Here is a 20,008-nt window from a genome sequence, read left to right as displayed (position 1 = left end):
TGTAACTCTAAAGGGTTTCCCTGGTTCTGGGAATGATGAGGTGCGGCACTCCGGGCACGGGGGTGGGGCTGAGGATGTGGCACATTTACAGCAGCGACTGTTTGGGTTGGACTGAGCTATGAAAGTGCTGTTTGGCTCCACTCTGATCCCGGTTCAGTGGCAGACATGACCTGTGTTTTGGCTCAAGTGCGCTCAGACAGTTCTTTTGTGCTCGCTTTGTGCTGTTGATACTGAAATTGCCCTTGATTCCACACCGAAATTTGGTAAATACAAAAAGATGCAGAAGTCAAATAGGTGGCTTTCAGCTGAACCTCCCCGTTCTAATATCGAATGTGTTTTGTGAACCTGGATGGCAGAAGTTTTGGAGTGACACCCAGGGACAGAAGGTTGTGATAAATATGACCTAAATGTGGTTGTAAACACTTTGCTTATCAGGTGAGTGACTGAAAGTGGCATTTAAACTCGTTGCTTTCGCACTGTCCTTCTTAATTTCCAAGGTGGAATTGCAGTACTGGTTACTACGTGTTCCCAGAGCCATGCCCTCTCCTGAGGGAAGAGATGGTCTTTTTTTTTTTTATTATTTTTTCCTTGGATAATTGGGATTAAAAAAATTGGGAATTGGGACCAGCCTTGTTTTCAGTTCTGCACAGATGCAGAGTTTACTATCACTGATGTTTTGAAATGAGCTTGGCAACTGCACTCGTAGAGAAGCTCCCACTTGTTAGCAAGTTGATTTTTCAGCTCCTGTGCTGCAGTGTAAATCAGGATTGCCTTTTGACTGCTGTTTAGGGTATTATCTTGTTGACTTAAATCACTTAAGTACCTCAGTTAAACACAGTTCAAACGGAGTGTGTGTGTGTATATTTTTAAATGTACTAAGTTGTGTGTAAGGAACATGAGTAAGCCCTGAGCCTTACAGGGGAAGATTCTTGATGATCTGGATCAAAAAGAAGTGGGAAGTTAGAAGTATTTTGTTTATTGCACACTCAGAGGACTGCAAAGAAACCCAAAGTGATCATTTTCCACAGCAAGATGTGTGATATTAACTTATGCTGTTTCTCTTACCGGAGTATTAAGGATACTGAGAGGTCAGATCTATCCCTTTCCTCCTTGTGGGAGGCAGATCCTACACACATCTCCCTCTGTGCCTTCTACCCCCACATCTCTTGCAGTGAGGATGCTCTTTGCAAGGTGGATTTAACTTGCTTTTCCTGAGAGCTGCTCTCACTCATGCTTGTCCAGCTTGGTTCAAGTACCAGTTGAACTGTTCTGCAGTTTATTTATTTATTTTTTTTGTTGGAAGTCCCCATGAAGGAGATCTGCTCCAAACTCCAGTTTTCAGTGACTTGGTGCAGTTCCTTTAGGAATCCCACACCAGTAGAAAAAGATCCTGGTTGCTTTTGGGTTTGTTCTGTCCAAGAATGCCTTCTACCAGGACAGTATTCTGTGTTGTGATGTGTAGAAAGGAGCTTCTGCCCCTTGCTGGGTTTTATAAAACACAACTATTTTCCAGAAGCACTGAATGGCTTTTTTGGCAAGAGGAATTTCCTTTTTTTTTTTCCTCCTGAGAGAGTTTTGTGCAGCTGCTTTAACAGGTCTGTTAAGGTAACTGTCTGGAGAGCCTTTGGCTGCCTTAATGTAAAATTGACTTGTGTCAGATGCAGTTTATGGCTTCTGGGAGCTGTGGGATGATCTGCAGCCTCTCCTGGTGTTATTATGTGCTCTCCTTTGGCAGGCAGGCCCAGATTGGTGCTCAGGGGTGCTTTGATTCACAGGAGCATTCACTGCTGATGAGCAGAGTGTACAAATCTTTCAGGCTGTGGATTGATAGAAGCCCTTGAGGGGACTTTATCACTATATTTTTTTTTTTTGTCTGGTTTTCAGTTAAGGATTCTAATTTGTGGGTATTTTGTGTGCTTGGCATATCTAAATACATAAGCGTAGCCAGGCATCTGCTGCTTTTGTTCCTGATGTGTATAAATGAATTGTAGACTGTTGGCACCAGAATGTTCAGTTACAAACACTGTTGCATCCTCCTCTAATTACTGATATTTTTGTGGGTGTGTCAAGAGTTTGGGGGGATGTGATCCAGCTGCAGTGACAAAATCATGTTTATGCCTTCGTGTTTAAATCTATAGGCTTGTAGTCTTCTAGCAGGAATCCTTACCCTTAGTGAATAATGCCAGGAGTTTCGGGGTCAGAAGTTTTTGTTTTCCAGAAGGTCACACGTCAGGCAAGGTCTCACTGGTCTCCAAAGAAGTATCTTTATCTTTTGGTTGCAATTTGTGTGGACAGGTACCTGGAAATGTAACCTGTAACACAGCGAGGGGACCCAGAGCAGTTGTGATCAAGTGTAGGAGCAAAGTGTTTTGTCCAGAGGAGCATTCTGGATTTTGGGATAGATGGTTTATGCTTTGGGTAGTTGGTATACCTGACACTCAGTTGATGCCTCTGAGCTCTGGGGAGAAAATTCAGCAAGCTGACTAAAGGAGATAAAATACAGATGATTTCAAAGATGGGCGAAAGATCACTTGTAATATAATGTTAATGAACGTGGACAGGAGAAAATGGAAGGAGAGAAGAAAGTGTTTAAGGGTTAGAAAAGCAAGGAGGTGATACTGGGAGGAAAATGGTTCACAGGTTGGTGAGGTAAAGTGTTGGTTCACAAGCACACCAAAAGTTTGGGATTTACAAAGCAACTCCTGAGCTGCTGCACCATGTAGTGATGCCTCTTATATGAACTGGTGTCTGCTTTGAGCTGCTTTTTCTTATTAAGGGGAACAACTTTGGTTGTTTTAGCAGAGCTGGCCAGCAGTCCTGGGTATGAGATAGGACTCTGGACTGTGGCTGCAACGAGGATTTGGCCCCTTGAACTTCAACCTGTGCCATTTAACCAACTACCTCTGTGTTCTGAAGATGTTTTGAATCCTTATTTTTGTCTGAGGAGTAGCCTGCTCCACATTCTTCTCTGGAAAGCGTCTGTCAGCCCTGACCTGACTTTACAGGATCTTTACAGGAGAGTTTTGCCTCTTCACTTGTTGCAGTCCCCAAACCTGAGAACGGCCTGTTCTGATGCTGCTTCTGAGGAATACACCTGTGGTGTTGGCTGGTTGTCTAAAACTGCACACCCAGGCAGGTTCAGCAAATGGAGACGATGGTTTAACATCTGCCTGTTGAGTTGACAAATGGTGAATTGTTCCAGGGGTGGCACAGCCCCACGTGTGCACTCGGAGCAGATGGCTCTGATGTGCTCCAGACAAATGTGCTGTCCCTTCTGCCCCTTCCAGCCTCCCAGCTCAGCAGCAAAGGGTGCATAGAGCAAACTTGGGAATGCTCTGACAGCCATTAAAACTCAGGAATGTAAATAAACCAGACTATGCTGAATTTGTTTCTGTATAGGCACTGAGCCTTGAATTTTGGGGGGTGATCTGCATTGGAGAGGTGAGTGACCTGCTGGTTCCATGTATCAACTCCTTTATTGTGACAGGAATTGCAGACTTAAGTGACAAAATTTGATTTCTTTGTGGTGGCACATTTCTCTCCTCACCTGCAGTTACTGACTCTTGCTCTTTTTTGACCATTTTCCAGCACTCATTTGTCAAGAGAATATTGACAATAATTGATGAGAATAGGAAAAATACCTGAAATATTAGACAGACAAGGTGTTAACAATGATATTCCAAAATGATGTTCCAGTTGTAGTGTAGACACTATAAGGGAAGGAAGGAAGAACAGGCTTGTATGGAGCTGTGCAGGAGAAAAATGCAGAATTAAAGAACTGGGCCAGTGATTCTGGTTGGTACAGATATTTCAACCTCTCCTGGAGAAACACAAAACCCATAAGGTTTCCATAATAATCTGATATTTTTGTTGCAAACGGCTGGAGAAAAACGACATGTAATAGCTGTATTATCAATACAAATTTACTGAAATGCAGTGTTAGAGAAGCAGTGATTCTGGACAATCGCTGTCAGGTTCAAGTTGAGACAGAGTAAAACTGCAAACGTCTTTCAGTTAATGTTCTGTGAATTGACATTTGTCTTGATTTACTGGGAAGCTTCCCAAGTGGACACACTTTTCTGATGTGGGTAAAATATCAGTGTCTCCTGATCATGAGCTTCTGTTGTGTTTTCTTTATGGTAACTCAATGTCTGCCGACTCTGGCAGCCAGTCTGTCCAAAAATCCAGTGGGAATGTGATGTGTTCTTTGCTTTTAAAGGCTTCCTTCCTTGCTGGCTAAAGCTCCCTTTTAAGTTGCAAGATCTTTTGTCTGACATCCCTGAGTGTTTCTTGTGTTCTGTCTTTGTAAAAGAAATCGAAGGCCGGCAGCCAAGTCCGAGAGCATTTTAACTCATGAAGGCTCTGCTGTCATTAATTTTGGACACGTCAGCGTGGTGTGGGTCAGCCCGACTGCCAACAAAGAGAACTAAAGTGTTCCCATAAATCACTTGATTGTCCTAATCCAACCTAATTAACTAAACTAAAACTCCCATTCTGACGGAGCAGCCCTTCCTGTGAGACATCTGCCTCTTTCTTAATGGGTTTTAGCCTTTATTTCTGCACTAGAGTTGGGAGCCATAATAACATTAAGTCCCTCTCTTGATCTTTGGGGAGTTTGCCTGGCACAAGGGAATGGTTTAATTTTAAAAATCCAAATGCAGAGATTTCTTCCCCCCCTCTCCCTCTTCTTTCCTTGGAAACATGGTTTGTAAGCCCAGAAGGAAGCCATAAAATCTCTATTTCTAGAAGTGGATTAGACTTGTTCCCTGCAAGCCTTGTAAGCAGCAGCCTGGGGGCTGTGAGAATTTTGGGATGTGCTTCCCCAGCTCATTGACACGCTCCTTCCACGGGAGGTTTGACTTAATAGTGTTAAGTTGATGTAATCGTGCCGTGAGCTCCTGACCTGCTCTTGAACTCTGGGGCTGGGGATGACTCAGGGAAATGAGCCGCGTTGTGGACGTTGCAGGAGTTTGCTGGATACACCAGGAGATGCTCCTGGATAGGGAACATCTGGCTGAGGGCAGAGGTGAAGTCTGTGCAGGAGGTAAGGTGGACATTCTGATTAAACAGCCACCTCTGCTGTCAGGGTTAGGAGAGAGAGGGGACTCTGGTGCCACTCAGTCACACATCCAGTCTGCTGAAGATTTATTAGTTTTATTTATTTTTATTCCCTCCTTTTTCTCTACTTATGCTAAAAAAAAAACCAACCCAACCAACCACTAGGAAATACTGTTTTAAAATATAACCATTGTAAATTCTTACTCCCTTTATCTACAAGGTGTTTTTATATGCGGGGTGAGATGGTTCTGTTTTCTTCCTTCTTGGAATGATGACAAAACTGATGGCACCCAACAGAGCACAGATTTGGGGTGGGCTGTGATATTCCAGGGTTTTGCAGTGTTGCTGCTGGAGAAGCAGCCCGTGTTTGATCTCTTGTTTGATCTTGGCTCCTCGGAGACCCGACAGATTTGTAAGTCGTAGCCTTTGGCTGCTGCTTTGATTGCGAGGGCAAAGGGCTGCAACGAGGTTTTGTTCTCAAAAACGGGGAGAAAGGAGCAAGAATGAAAAAGTGCCTGTGTGAGGAGGCAGGGGGAGAAACCAGGGCCGAGTGTAATTCCAGCCAGCAAGGAAGGATAGAACTGCAAACTTGAACAGTAAAAGAAATCAAGAGTAACATTTGCTTAGGACGTGCTGTTGTTGTGGGGATGGGTTGGGGGCCTTCTCCTTTCAGTCTCTGGTAACACGTGGCAGTTTGGACCCAAAATCACCAGGACACAAACCTGGAGGCAGTGGGAGAGCTATGTGGGATTTGCCTTGGGCAAGGGTGAGCGGAGGAATCTCCCTGCTTGGCTTAACTGCCCTTCAGCTGGAAAACCTCATGGAGATGGATGGACTGCTGTGCAAACATGATCTCTGTCTTGGAAAGGTGCTGGGGAGATCTGTCCCTTCAAAATATGGCACCTCAGGATTCCCTGTTCCTTTTCTTTGGCTTCTTTAAATCCCTCAGTGCCAGTGTGGACATGGAGTGGCTACCAGTGGAATTATTCTGGACGAATCTCTTTATTTGTTCCCTCTATTCCTGCACAGGGTTTTTGTCAGTTAATCTCCACTTTCCTATCTTTTTCCTCCAAAGGGAATTGCTTGAATGCAGCAGCTTGAGACAGTTCACCACATAAAACAATCTGTTGTTTTATAGCTGAATTAATCCAGCAGCTGAATTAATCCAGCCTGTATCTCCCCACCAGCATTCCTAAAAGACAAGAGGTGACATGTGCTTTGGATTTCCTTTCTATTCTCAGGCTATATATATATATATTAGTAAGGTTTTTCCAGAATTTGGGAACTTATTTAGGGTAGTTTTGATTTTATTTTTTCTCCCTGCCTGAGTTTTATGTATAATTTTCATGAAACTTTTAAGAACCTAAAAGGCAGGAGCAAACTGATCTCAAATTAAGCTCATGGCAGAGTAAAGGAGCCCAAAATGCTGCAAGTGTCTGAAGGAAGAGTTGCCTTCCCTGGCCACTCAGGTGGAACCACAGCCTTGGGATTTATGGTTGGTTTTGATGATCCTAAAGGTCTTTTAGAACATAAATGATTCTGCATTTCCACACATCCAAGAGTTACAATTTTAAAATAGTCACTATCACTCTAGTGGATTTTGGCAGCCTTGGAGGCACAGGTAAAGTTTAATGCCAGATATTTGTTCTTTTGTGTCTTAATTCCTGCCTTGGAAGTTTTATGTGGTGTTGTCCAGCCTGGAAATCTTGAAGTTTTCTCCTAAAACTTGTGATGCTGCTCTAGGTCCTGAAGGGTCAGGGGCTTCTTCTCACGACTTCAGGGCAATCACATGACAAGACCAGGGGGTGTTTTGGGAGGGAAATCCTGCTGCCAGATTAAAAAAAAAAAAGAAAAAAGTCTTGAAATTGGACCGCTAAAAGCAATTAAAAAGAGAAACCCACTATTTTTTGGTTGCTACAAACCAGTTTTCAGGGGCTTGGTGCAATCAGTCTCCAGGCTCTTTTGGAACTTGCAGTAGTGTGGTTCTGTTGTATTTCAAGCTGTCAAAAATCCTTCAAGGATTTTCCTGTGTCTGCATTTCACTCAATACTGTTTTATTAGGATATTAAACTTTCACTTGTGCTTTGTGTAGTTCCTGATACACTGTTTTTTTTTTTTTTTTTTTTTTTTTTTTTTTTTTTTTTTTTTTTTTTTTTTTTTTTTTTTTTTTTTTTTACTGATAAGTGGCCAATTGCTTTGAGACCAGCACTTAAACTGCCTGTCAAGTGTCTTTGAATTGGTGCTGAGCAGACTGTGAGAGCACACAAATTGAAACATTTCTCATCATGTTCTTGGGGTGGTTTTTTTTTTTTTTTTTTCCCCTCCTAAAAATGATTACACAATTCCAGGAAACTAAATGTAGCCTTTCTCACTGAAACTAACTTGCTTTAAATAGTGGAAAACAAAGAGGAGAGGAAGTAGATGAGGGGAAAAAAAAGTCAAGAGGGGAAAGGAGCACACATAGAAAAGATTGTCCTACCCTGGAATTTCAGAGGACATGCTGACCCTGGTCACTATTATTAACATATCTAAGTTTCAAGCTCTGCAGGCTTAGGACGTGACCTTACTAAGGAGTTCTGGAAGCTTTAATATTTCTCTCTGTGTTTTTTTCCATCAGACCATAAAACTTTGAGTTTTGGGTCTCACCAAAGCTTCCTTTTCATCCAGGAGCTTGTCTGGCAAGCTCAGGGCACACATCCCTGCCTGGGAATTTTGTCCTTCATTGTATCCCAGCTACAACAGAGTTCTGTGGGAACGAAGGAAATCTTGTGTGTGAAAGCTCTTCCTTCCTGACATTTGAAATGGTGATATCTGTTAATACAAATATGAATTGATTATTGCCATGTGAAGCCAAAAACACGAGGTGTAAGGATCTCCTGTTAATCACTTTATTTCTCTTATATTCTAGGAACACCTGAGGGCTTGAGATCCCCTTGTCAGTTGTCAAACGTGCATAGAGAATAAAAAACTTTCCATGCCCGTTCCAGACCTACAGTTTGAGTGTCCCAGCAGGTCACAGCAACTGTGACTCCATCCAAATTGCATCTTGATGCTGTTTGTTCTCGCAGCATGCTGTGTGTGCCAGCATAATGGTCATTGCAAAACACTATAAATAGGCTGGGAAATTCAGGAATCTGCATATCACTGATTGCCAAAGACGTTTGCATCACTTTTCAGCTGTTACGAGACTTGGAACAAAACCAGGGAAACCGTGTCTTGAACGTTTTTAAGAGATTTATTGCAGAAAAGAAATACTGGGAAGGGACTGGGAAAGGTTGTCTTGACTAATCACAGAATGGTTTGGGTGGGAAGGAACCTTAAATACTGTGCACCTCCAACAGGGACACCTTCCACTAGACCAGGTTGCTCCAAGCTCTGTCCAAGCTGGCCTTGAACACTCATCCTGTCTCCATAGCAGAGCTGCTCCAGCCCTCTCATCATCTTTGTGGCCTCGTCTGGACTCGCTCCAGCAGCTCCATGTCCTCCTGGTGGCAGTGCTCCAGAGCTGGAGGTGGCACTGTGGGAGGGGTCTGGCCAGAGTGGAGTTAGAGGGGCACAGTCCCCTCCCTCTCCTGCTGCCCACGCTGTGGGATGAGCCCAGGACACATTTGGCTTTCTGGGCTGCCAGTTCATATTTCTGGGTCATACTGACCTTGTTGTTCAATAGACACCCCCAGTCCTTCTCCTTGGGGCTGTTCCCAATCCATTCTCCCCCTAAGCCTCTGTTTGTGCCTGGGATTGCCCAGATCCAGCTTCAGGTGACCTTGGCCTTGTTGAACTTCATGAGGCTTGTGTGGTTCCACCTCTCCAGCCTGTCCCAGCTCCCTCTGGATGCCATCCCTTCCCTCACCACCCATCTTGGAGTCACCAGCAAACTCGCTGTGACTCCATCAATCCCACTCTCCCTGTCTCCCACAAAGATGTTAAATCCTTTCCCTCCAGGTGTTATCACCTAAGCCCAAATCTTTAGCAAGTGTTGGAGCTGCTGAGAGCTTTCAGCAGGAGGTGTGTTGTAAAAGCATCTCTGGCGGTGTAAATGCAGGAGGTTTGCAAGAAAACAATCCTCCCATTATGTGTTTTCAATAATTCTGTCTCAAATTACCCTTGCTAACCCTTGGTAGGCTTTTAGTATGCACATAGATGTTTTTAATACCTCCAGCATTCAGAAGGATTTCTAATGATTTGTTCAATAATTGATGTGGCTTTGGCATAATTTAGGCTTTTGTGAGAGATGGCAGACAGATGAGTGGAATATATTTAGTTGTTTAGTTTAATCATCCCTGTCTGTGAATTCTTTAGGTGAAAAGCAGTACGAAGGAATGGAGCAAGTGAGAACCTCTTGGAGAAAATTATCCCCTCAGCTGAAAACTGGAGAAAGCCTTAATTAACCTATTAATTCACTGCTTAAGTGTCTGCAAAGTGTTTTCTGAGCAGTAACACTCATTACCTTTCAGAATTATATGCAGTTGTATGGACCTTGTATTTACATCTATATCCCTGTTAGCCAATGGATTTAGTTTCTCAGCTCTTTTCCCTTAATCTTGGTAAGATAGAGCAGAAAACAGGAGTTGTCCTGTTCTGGTCTTGTTTTAAATATTGAAATACTATTTAGTCTTTGATGCTAAATCCATATCTATAACTGGTTTACTTTGACAGGTAGTAAGGAGTAATGTTCCTTTAATGAGGAAAAGACCCATTGCAAGTGCTTGTTCTTTTTGTCACCATTTATATAAAATTGTTAGGCTCTTTCTGATATAACTAGAAATATACTTAATGGTAATGATATCCCTGAAATCCTGGCACTTTTAACTGGATATCAGTTGCGTCGCTCACTTGCTTTAAAAACAAACCAACCAAAACTCCCTAAACCCCAAGTCTGTCCTAGGGTACAAATTGATCTAAAGGTTAGGAACTGAACATAATTTCAGAGGGAGAAGGTGTTTGGAATCTAAACTGTAAAAATGGTAAGTATTGGGTGCTTCTGAACTAGAAACAAACAAGTGCAGCTTGGGCTTTTCCATTAAAAAACAAACCCAAAAAATCCCATTGTGTTTGTTTACCCAGCCTTGTAATAACATGTCACGATACACTGCTCTTCCTGATCGCAGCAAAGGTGTTTATACAGCAAAATGAATTTGATTACAGTATTTTGGTGTGTAATAGACATCTCTTTTTTGTTGTTGTTGTTGTTTTATTCACCAGGCAATCAGCTCGAAAGGTCAGCACAGCATCTCTTTCACCTTGTCCAGGAATCAGACAGTTATAGTGGAATATACTCATGATAAGGACACAGACATGTTCCAGGTAAGACTCTGCAAGATTGTGGTTTTAAAAGCACAGTTCTGGGTATTCTCTGTGATCTGGGGGGTTTCCATGGTCTAACCCACTTGCTTTAATATGGGAGCACTTGGAAATTTTGCTTTATTCTGCTGTTCTCAAACCCCCACCAGCATCTCTTAAATTCCTTACTGACTTACTGCTCTCACTGGGCTCTACCTAGAAATGTGTGCCTGTTTGGATTCATGAATAAGCACAAAAATACACCCACCACCCTCCAGTTAGTCAAGTAGCTGGAGTGAAAAGGAGGTGGGTGGGAGTAGGACATGGGGTGGGAAGGAGGAAGGTGAAATAATGTGGGAGCTGTGCCCTAAAGGAGACAAAGCAGTGATGGAATGATAAACTGGAATGATATACTGTTCCTAAGGGTTGTGCAAATATCTCAGGTGGTGTAGGGGGCTGTGCTGAGTTTCCCTGAGCTACCATCCCTTACCCAACACGTGTTCACTCTCCCCTGTTTGCATTTGGGGTTTTCTGCAGCATTTAACACCTGGTAACCTGAGTTATTTCCTTGTGCAGTGGTTATTTTTATACGTAACAAGAGAGCAGAAATCCTGTACAAATTTAGACTTCAAACTTGGGGAAACCCAAGAACACACACAACCTTTTCCATTCTGGGCTGATCAGATCTGTCTTGTCTGTGACCTCTAATTAGGGCATCTCCCCAGGAATCATTATCCCTTCTCCTCCAGCTTTTCATATTTAGGAGGGTCAGCCCTTGGGTGCTGTTGACAGAAGAGGAAGTAGCTCTGTCGAGTTGTCTTTGCCTCTCGTGGCTCCTGTATTTTGCTCTGTATTAAATTTTCCCGGTGTGACCGGAGCTGTTAGGTCCAAATAGGAATTGTTTAAAACCCAGTCTCGTTCATTTGCTGCAGGATGAAGGATCACACTCAGGGTGATCTGAAGTAGCTTTTTGCTGTGTTTTCTAGTAAAAGAAAAATGTCCCCCATCCTTCTGGGTTACTGTGTGATACTTGTTTATTTCTTGAGTAGCTCCAATGAAGTTTTTTCCTGTGTGTAAATTTTAAAAAGCCATTTTTGAAAGCTGGAATTTTTACACTAAAATAATTAATAAAGAGTTGCACAACAGCCACTTTTCTGGGTGTATTGTGTATAGACAGCTCTTTTCTTGATTGCATAATGCCCTGGTGGTGGTTACAGCTTTTATTGAGGGGGATAAGTCGCAGATATTGATAAAAGGTTAAGGCTTCTATATTGTTAAGATTCCTGTTTTCAGTGCAACCTGTTTCTTCTGTCTTGAGATGTGTAGATGGTCAGGTTGTAACTTCCATGTGCTGTGTCCTGGCTCATGTTTCCACTCCCTGTTTCCTGAGGATTGCACTCCATGCATTGGCCTGGAGAGACTGGTGAGACTGGAAACAGGAATTCTCTGGTAGACCGTGGCAATGACTGACTGCTGAAGTGATGCCAGACAGCAGCTTGGAGAGGTTTCCATTATAAAAACAAGCCATTAGATTTTAATTATTCCCAGTAATCTGATTGTGGGCAGTTGGAGAGAAGTTACTCGAGGAGTGTTTTGTGCAACCCCGTGGGATGTGATGACAAGTTACTTGTCTGTTGATCCACAGGGCGAAGTTTTATTGTTGATCAAGCATCACTTGGACAGACAATCCTTGGAATTCCCTGTTTTCTTTCCAAATGTGTGTTTTCCTGGATAGTGTAGCACACTAAGGATGTGGAGGCTGAAGAGGGAAGGATAATGCCTGGACTGCAGGATTATCCTGAGCATGGAGGCCCCACTTTGATGCTGTTAACGTGTATTATCTTGGGCAAATCACTTGGCTTTTTTCAAATCTCCACTTCTTCCCCCTGTGGAATGGGATGGCTGCACTGCAGGAGTTGCCCAGAGTAACCACAGGAAGGAACATGAGAAGCTTTGGATGGGGGTTGTAACATTTTAGTCAGGGAGATCCAAAATGGGGAAGAGGGATGGCAGAAGGTCAGGTCCCATTTCTAACCTGTGTGGACTGAATCCAGAGGGTTAAAGCTGCTTTCCTGTGAAAATAAGGGAGGTTCAGTTCACAAAAAAAGCTGTCACCCTTTTTTCCTTCATCCACCTTAAACTGTTGTCAGTCCTTTTCTTTGAGGGGAAATGGGAGAAGTGGTGTGTTGGCGACTTGTAGTCTGCAGTTTTACCAGAAACAAACAGGAATATTTTGAAGATTATAAACTCAGAACAGCTTGTTTTATGCTTTCCAATCTTCAAACCAGGAAGAAGCACGAGTAGGTGCTTATCTAAAGTGGATACATGGATTTTTCCATACGTGGAAAATATGGGACACTATGCAAGGGACAGGAAGGAAACTCAGAAGACACTGGAGAGCAGTGTTCAGGCTGTCTAAATACCATTTTTCTTGACATTTTTGCCTAATGAAAGGAAAATGACCATACTTTTGATGGCATGAGAATGGATTGATTATAGCAGGAACCAAGATGTGTAGCTTCTACCCTAAGTAACTTATCCAAGGAGCAGGTACTTTCTATATGAAATGTGGATTTCTTACTGAAGAACAGGATGCATGGTCCAGCTCTCCCTCTCCTCACAACAGTGGAATTCTGCTGGACACCAAGAATGTGCAGCTGTTAAATTATCTGCTACCAGGTTTTCTGCTTCTGCCTTGTCTCAGGAGGGAGCGTTTTTAATAGAACTGCTGTGATTGGCAGTAAACACGAGCAAACTGATTGACTGCCTGGCTCCTACACAGCCTTCAGCAATCACCTGCAGTGGGGACAACAGGCTCTGTCTTTGGCATCACTTGGAAGGTTTGTGGGTTGGTACTGGAAGCAGCTTTGTGAAATAATGTGTAGTGTGACAGTTAAGAAGAAAGAGTCCCAAAATACAGCCTTGAAATGGGTAGAATGAAGGAAAAAAGTCTTCTGTGCTGCAGAAGGAAAATGAGTAATGAAGTGTGTGAAAAGTAGCTCTGAATAATGGAGTTCAGTATGCAGTGACTGTGGTCTGGCTGCAACAGCAGATGAGCTCAAGTTTTTGATGGGTGATTTTGATAACATCAGGTTCTTCATTTATTCCCTCAGGAGTTTCTTGTCAGATGATCTCAAACCCAAATTCTTGATTTGATACAGAGCATGAGGAAATTGCCAGGTTTGGAAGGCCACTTCTTAAAATGTTAAGTTCTGATGTTGAAAAGTAGCACAATACATGACTGATCCTCTAGAAGGCTTTCTCCATAGGAAAAGAAAAAGGAAAGGAAACCAAATATTTGAAATATTCAACGTTGCACAGGCATACTTGTGACACAGATGAGATCAGTAAAGTACTTACTGTATTTATATAACATATCACTTGTCATTTCAGAGTTTTTAAAAACCACATAAAAGCTTTCTTTATAGATTTTAATGGTTACATCCAAACATATTTGTATTTCATGTTACCAATTAGTGTGATGTGAGAAAGACTGGGAGCGAGCACTCTGTGTTTTGTCATCCTTTAAGGAAGAGTGAGGCAGGTTTTTCTCTAATTGCATCTAAAAGCTTTGAGAGAATGATCTATTTCAGAGCCTGCAACAGGCAGAAACTTGTTATGAACAAATTAATTTCATGTTTGTCATTTATTATCCTTCAAGAAACTCCACACAGAGAATAGTCCAAAGTTATTCACAAGGTTCCTGGTGCTGACTCTTAACAGGAATTGCATTGGATGGGAAATGGAAGCCTGTTAGAAATAATACTGTAAAAAGAAGAAGAATATTGCTTTGTGAATTGTAGCTTCAAGTTGTCAAGTTCTATAAATCAGAAATGTCCCGTATTAAACAGTTTCTAAACTCCATCTCTGGGGTGTTCTGGGAGTGAAAAATTGAAATGTACACTTTTGATTAGGCCTTTTTTGAGTGTTTTCTCTGCAGCAAACTCATCACAATTTCTGCTTGGGCTGAGACCTGGGAGGAGGAGAAAATAACTGGATGTGTCACATCAGATGGGAATTTTGACATGTGTTGGGAGTGTAACCCTGCAAAGTAGAACTTGAAGCAGAAGAGAAGTACAGGAGAGATCCCTGTACTGTTTCTGTCAGTTCAGTTGGGCCAAGAGTTAGGTATTAATAATATTACTTTCCTTGGCTCATGCATACCGTTCCTTGGCAGCAAATTTAGTTTGCAGAGATGTTTGTTAATGATGGAACCACACACACCTCTCCATGTTGCTTTGAAGAGCAGGAAATATAACTTCTTGGGGAGATCCTGCGCAGCGAGGAGGCCATTTTATATAAATGTAGATGCCTGATATTGAAGGTAGTTTCATGTGAAGAATATCCCTAATTCTGTTTGATCACAAGGTACCTACAAAATTAATATTCTGTTCCTCTCCTTGTTCCTCAGCTCCTCTTCCCAGTTGTGCTCAAAATTGGTGTAACACTAATTTGCCTGTAGAAACATTGATAAAACCTCACTGTATGTTGGGTTGGCAGTCAAGGTTCCCTCTATCCATGTGTCATGAAGTGTTCCAGATGCCTGGATGTTCCCAGTTTTAGAATTAAATCTCATAGATGGCAAAATAGAAAAATATTTTTGTCCGCTGACCAAGTGTGTTTCATTTCTGCTGGAGAAAGTTTATTAATTCTGTTAATCACGTGATGGGTTTTTGCCTGAAAACTCTTCTTTCTGGGACTGCCAGTTCTGAAAATGTGAAGGTGGGTAGCTTTTTGTTATGGTGTGGCTAAAAAAAGTCCTTTATTTTCATGGCAAATTTAACTTTAAACTGGAAACGTGAATAAAACTTGTCAATCCAAGCCCGTGTTTCCTTAACTGACAGAATATAAGTAGTTTGCTGTGGTTGGATGAGGAATTACAAGGTGCTAATACTTTTTTTTGTTGACGATACTTTTATCAAAGCAATCAGCTCTGATGATTTGTTTCAAGCAAACAGGAACATCAGTTGTGGTAAGTGGAAATTGGCCATTCTGTGTCAGTGAGGTATTTCTGCCTGTGACAAATACAGGTTAGTCTCTGATTGCATCTTACCATCCAAAAAATTGAGTAGACAGTAGTTTACTGATGCCATCAGTATTAACTTGGCAGAACTGTGTCCTCAGTGCTTCACATTTCCATGGGTATTTCTATTTATACTTTTATCTTAATTTTTTTTTTTTTGCAGGTTGGGAGGTCCACAGAGAGCCCCATAGACTTTGTAGTAACAGATACTATTTCTGGAAGTCAAAATAATGATGAAACCCAGATCACCCAGAGCACCATATCCCGCTTTGCCTGCAGGATAGTTTGTGACAGGAGCCCACCTTACACAGCAAGGATCTTTGCAGCTGGCTTTGACTCGTCCAAAAACATATTTCTTGGTGTAAGTACTACTAATAATTGGTACGAGCAAGCTCTGGGTTTTATTCTCTGCTATATTCAAGCCCCAAAACCTCCTTGTACTGGTTGATAACTCAGACTATCGTTAGGCTTTTATTACCCCAAAGTACCAGCTGCAGTGTTAAGTAGGAACTGCAGTTTTCTGTGCCTGAGTTACGAACAGCAGAGACTCGTGGTCGTGATTGTCTCGAGCAGTGGAGCTCCACTTCAGTAACTGCTGGTGGGTTTTCTTCAGGTGTGGTTTTGATGTGTTCTGGTTGCCACACGCAGGAGAAAGCAGCAAAGTGGAAAAATCCCGATGGCCACATGGATGGACTGACAACTAACGGGGTGCTGGTGATGCATCCCAAAGGAGGCTTCACGGAGGAGTCCAAGCCCGGAGTGTGGCGGGAGATCTCGGTCTGTGGGGATGTGTACACGCTCCGGGAGACCAGGTCTGCCCAGCAGAGGGGGAAACTGGTGAGTTGGAAGTGGCTGATGATTGGAACAAAACAAGGGATGCTTGTTTTCCTGGCACTCCATGGAGGCAGCTGTAGGGTGACTGCAGAGTAATGGTGTTGTCCCTGGGTGGTGGGCACTGGGAGCATTTAAATATCCGTGTGTCACAGCAGGTTCTGCACTGCTCTCCTGTTTCTGATGTGCAGGAGAACACTCTAAATTCTGTGCTGAAGCCACTTTCCCAAGTGAAACAGCACAGAGAGTAAAGGCTAAATAAACTCTGCTCTTGAATCTCCATCTCTGCAATGTTCTCCTGGGATCTGGAGCTGTCTGGAAGTTACTGCACGGGGAACTGTCTTTTGCAGTGATGTCTGAAGGGTCCACTTGCATGCAGAAGCTGTTTGGGTAACATGCCTTCTGTTTGATTTACCTGCCACTAAAAAGATAAGAGAAGGCCTGAAAGTATATTCCTGTTTTATTCTGTGAAGCAGGATGGGCTTTACCTTTGCCAGAAGTGAGAGATTTCAGCTGTCAGAGACCTGTGACGTTCATAACCATAAGCATGTGTGCACTTTTCAGTACAAGATGGGAGGGAATTCCCATAGCTTTTGTTCTTTCCTCTTCCCAAGATCTGTAGAGCCTACAAAGGAGAGTGCATTTTATTTTTTCCTTTGGAGGCAGAAGGAAAAAAGCATAGGAAATGACAGCAATCAAACACCACCATATAGACAGGAGGGATATCCTCCTCTTCTTCATGCCAAAGTTACTTCTGTGTTACTACCCTGAGGTGTTGGAGGGATCCCACATGCTCACACTGAACTGCTTTCCAGCTCTGCCCTTGGCTTTTACAGAAAACTGGCTGCTCAGGGAGTTATGGAAATGGAGTTGGACTGTTCTGCTTTCAGCAGACACCCTGCAGGACATAAATTGCTTTGTCACTTTTAGCAGTGGCAGGCGAACGTCGCCCGGGGACTGGGACAGATGATGTGGCAATTGCACCCTTTGTACGTGGTTAGCAGAACACCTTTTTTTTTAGTGCTGCTGAAGAAAGGCACAGCGAAACAAATGAATTCCCTTCCCTGCATCCAGAATGACTCGAATTCTCATTTAAATAAAATTACATGGCACGCTGGTATTGATGTGATCAGTACTCGCTGATTGGGTTCATAAAACCAAACGCGGGCTCGTCTAATGAATTGAACATGTTGCATGTGAGGGAGCTTTTCTTGCTTTGCTGTTTGTGAAGGAATTATCTGAAAAGAGCATCAAATCAAGGCTTCTCTCTCATCTCTACTTGAGCCCACTGAATTTTTCTGCTGGAAGTATTTTGCACCGGTGACCTCTTATCTTGTGGTCTGCATTGTGCCACGGAGGTGTTTAGTGCAATGATGATCCACAGTTAATCTGTGAATTTAAACTGGATTAAAATGTAAATGCCAAATTGGTTGTCATTCATAGTATTCTGAGGCAGACGTGATGATTTCATGTGACCTACTTAATGTATTTGTTTGCATTTGGGTGTTTGTTTTGCATCAGTGGTATTTTCTACATACTTTGTATGTATAACACCAGGCAGTAGGTCTGTTTTCCTCTTTAATTTCATAAAGGACTTTTTTAATGTATATTCATCATTACTGAACTGATAGCAGAAGCACAGATTGCTTATATGTTGGTGACATTAAAATCAGGAATATTTCAGTGAAGTACAATAACAAAATGTGTTTTTGTCATAATCCCTTGAAAATGTTTCAAATACCTGCTTTTTAATCAGACAAGCGAAGCCTTTGGGCAGTGCACACTGGGGCTGTATTTGCATGGAATACCTGAACTGTCCTGGATAGCAGTTTTTAGTCCAAAAAGGATTTTTTTACTCAGTGAGCAGCCTCTGTGGGCAAAGAATTCCAGGAGAGAACCTGCTAATGCAGCCCTTAGGGAATGGCAAGTCTCCTCTTCAGTCTGTCATGACTTACTGAACTGTGACAAAGGCACACAGAGAATCAATAATAGAGAGGGAAAGTGCGTGCTCAGGGATGGTGGGGGGATATCCTTTCCCAAGGAGTTGCAGGCAGGAAGACTCTGTATGATAATTAGTGTTGCAGTTGGAGATGCTGAACCTCCTGTACAAGCACAGAATAAGAAACCAACGCTTATTAAGACAAGAGGGCACAGTCTTAAGCTGTGCCAGGGAAAGTTTAGATTAGACATCAGGAAGACATTTCTTAGAGAGAGGGAGGGGTCTCTCTAGAGATTGGAATGGGCTGCCCAAGGAGGTGTTTTAGAAGAGACTGGCTGTGGCATCAGTGCCGTGGTCTGGGTGAGAAGGTGGTGTTTAGATCATGGGTTGGACTTGATGATCTCAAAGGTCTTTTCCAACCTAGTTGATTCTGTGGTTCTGTTCTTATAGTCTTAAATATAGAGTAAGGTCTGAGGTGGATTCAGGCAGAGAGGGGGCCACGAGGCAACAATAAGACAAAACGAAGTAACTTGGTGACGCTTTGGCGAGCAAGACGCGTTTGCAGAACTAGCTTTAGGCTGAACTTCACCTCCCTTTGTGTCCCACCACCAGGTAGAAAACGAGACCAACATCCTCCAGGACGGCTCCCTGATCGACCTGTGCGGGGCCACCCTGCTGTGGCGGACGGCGGACGGACTGCTGCACACCCCGACGCAGAAACACATCGAGGCCCTGCGGCAGGAGATCAACGCCGCCAGGCCCCAGTGCCCCGTGGGCTTGAACACTCTGGCCTTTCCCAGCATCAACAGGAAGGATGTGGTGGAGGAGAAGCAGCCCTGGGCCTACCTCAGCTGCGGCCACGTGCACGGCTACCACAACTGGGGCCACCGCAGCGACACGGAAGCCAACGAGCGGGAGTGCCCCATGTGCAGAACCGTTGGCCCCTACGTGCCGCTCTGGCTGGGCTGCGAGGCCGGTTTTTACGTGGATGCGGGGCCCCCCACCCACGCCTTCACCCCCTGCGGACACGTGTGCTCCGAGAAATCCGCCAAGTACTGGTCCCAGATCCCGCTGCCTCACGGGACTCACGCGTTCCACGCCGCCTGCCCGTTCTGCGCCACGCAGCTCTCCGGGGAGCACAACTGCGTCAAGCTCATCTTTCAGGGCCCCATCGACTGATGCCGCCGGGCAGTGACCCCCCCAATAAAAGTTTCCTTTAATGATTTACTGTGAAGATTTTTGGCCACTAACTTCTAGATTTTACCCCCTTTTTTTTATGATGTTATTGATAGGGGGGGTGGTTTCGGGGCGGGACCGGGAGGGACTGGGGTGGAATTGGGATACATTGATACCTGGAACTCAGCAGATATCAGTGGTTGTCGCATGCTCAAAAGCAGCATATTCATGAAGTCTTCTCGGTCAAATTGTAGTATATTTGTAATCTTTTTATTAGTACCCTGGATCAGAAAAAAAAGGTGTCTTAAATGATTTTTTTAAGCGAAGATTTTTTAATGGAAAGGTTTTCTCTTCTAAACTTTGACAAGCCTTTAAAACCTATTTTTCAAATCTAGAAGGAACATACAGAATGTAACTTGTCTTTAATTTGCAATATAATTTAACTTGAATAGTTTCTCAAGGAGCTAATACAGAATGTGTGGACAACCAGAGGTGAATGTTCACTAGAGATAATTGGGTATGTAAGAGGAAAAATTAGCTGCCTAAAGTGTAGAGGATAAAAGCTATTAAAATATCTATTATGGTATAACACAGCTGGCCAAAAAGGCATCAAAGATTACTTGAAACTGAGGAAATCCTGTTTGTATTGATTTCCTTTCAGTGTAATAGATCTCCACTGGCCATTAGGTGTGGGAGATGGC

At 43.2% G+C, this 20,008-nt stretch overlaps 1 protein-coding gene across 1 annotated transcript in view; it reads left to right on the top strand.

Moving 5' to 3' along the window:
• The window catches only part of LOC114070243 (E3 ubiquitin-protein ligase pellino homolog 2), a 65,280-nt gene extending 45,925 nt beyond the window's left edge, over positions 1-19,355 (top strand). The window contains exons 3-6 of the mRNA XM_027907528.1: positions 10,261-10,362; positions 15,525-15,722; positions 16,010-16,198; positions 18,744-19,355. Coding sequence (XP_027763329.1) covers positions 10,261-10,362; positions 15,525-15,722; positions 16,010-16,198; positions 18,744-19,310 — 1,056 coding nt within the window. The 3' untranslated portion in view covers positions 19,311-19,355. The remainder of the gene's footprint in view (positions 1-10,260; positions 10,363-15,524; positions 15,723-16,009; positions 16,199-18,743) is intronic.
• The last annotated feature ends 653 nt before the right edge of the window (positions 19,356-20,008 follow it).

Source organism: Empidonax traillii, unplaced genomic scaffold (genome assembly GCF_003031625.1).
Source record: "Empidonax traillii isolate 1590-97213 ecotype Southwest subspecies unplaced genomic scaffold, ASM303162v1 scaffold1491:size100782, whole genome shotgun sequence".
Classification (NCBI taxonomy): Eukaryota; Metazoa; Chordata; class Aves; order Passeriformes; family Tyrannidae; genus Empidonax; species Empidonax traillii.
This window is presented reverse-complemented; position numbering and strand designations above follow the sequence as displayed.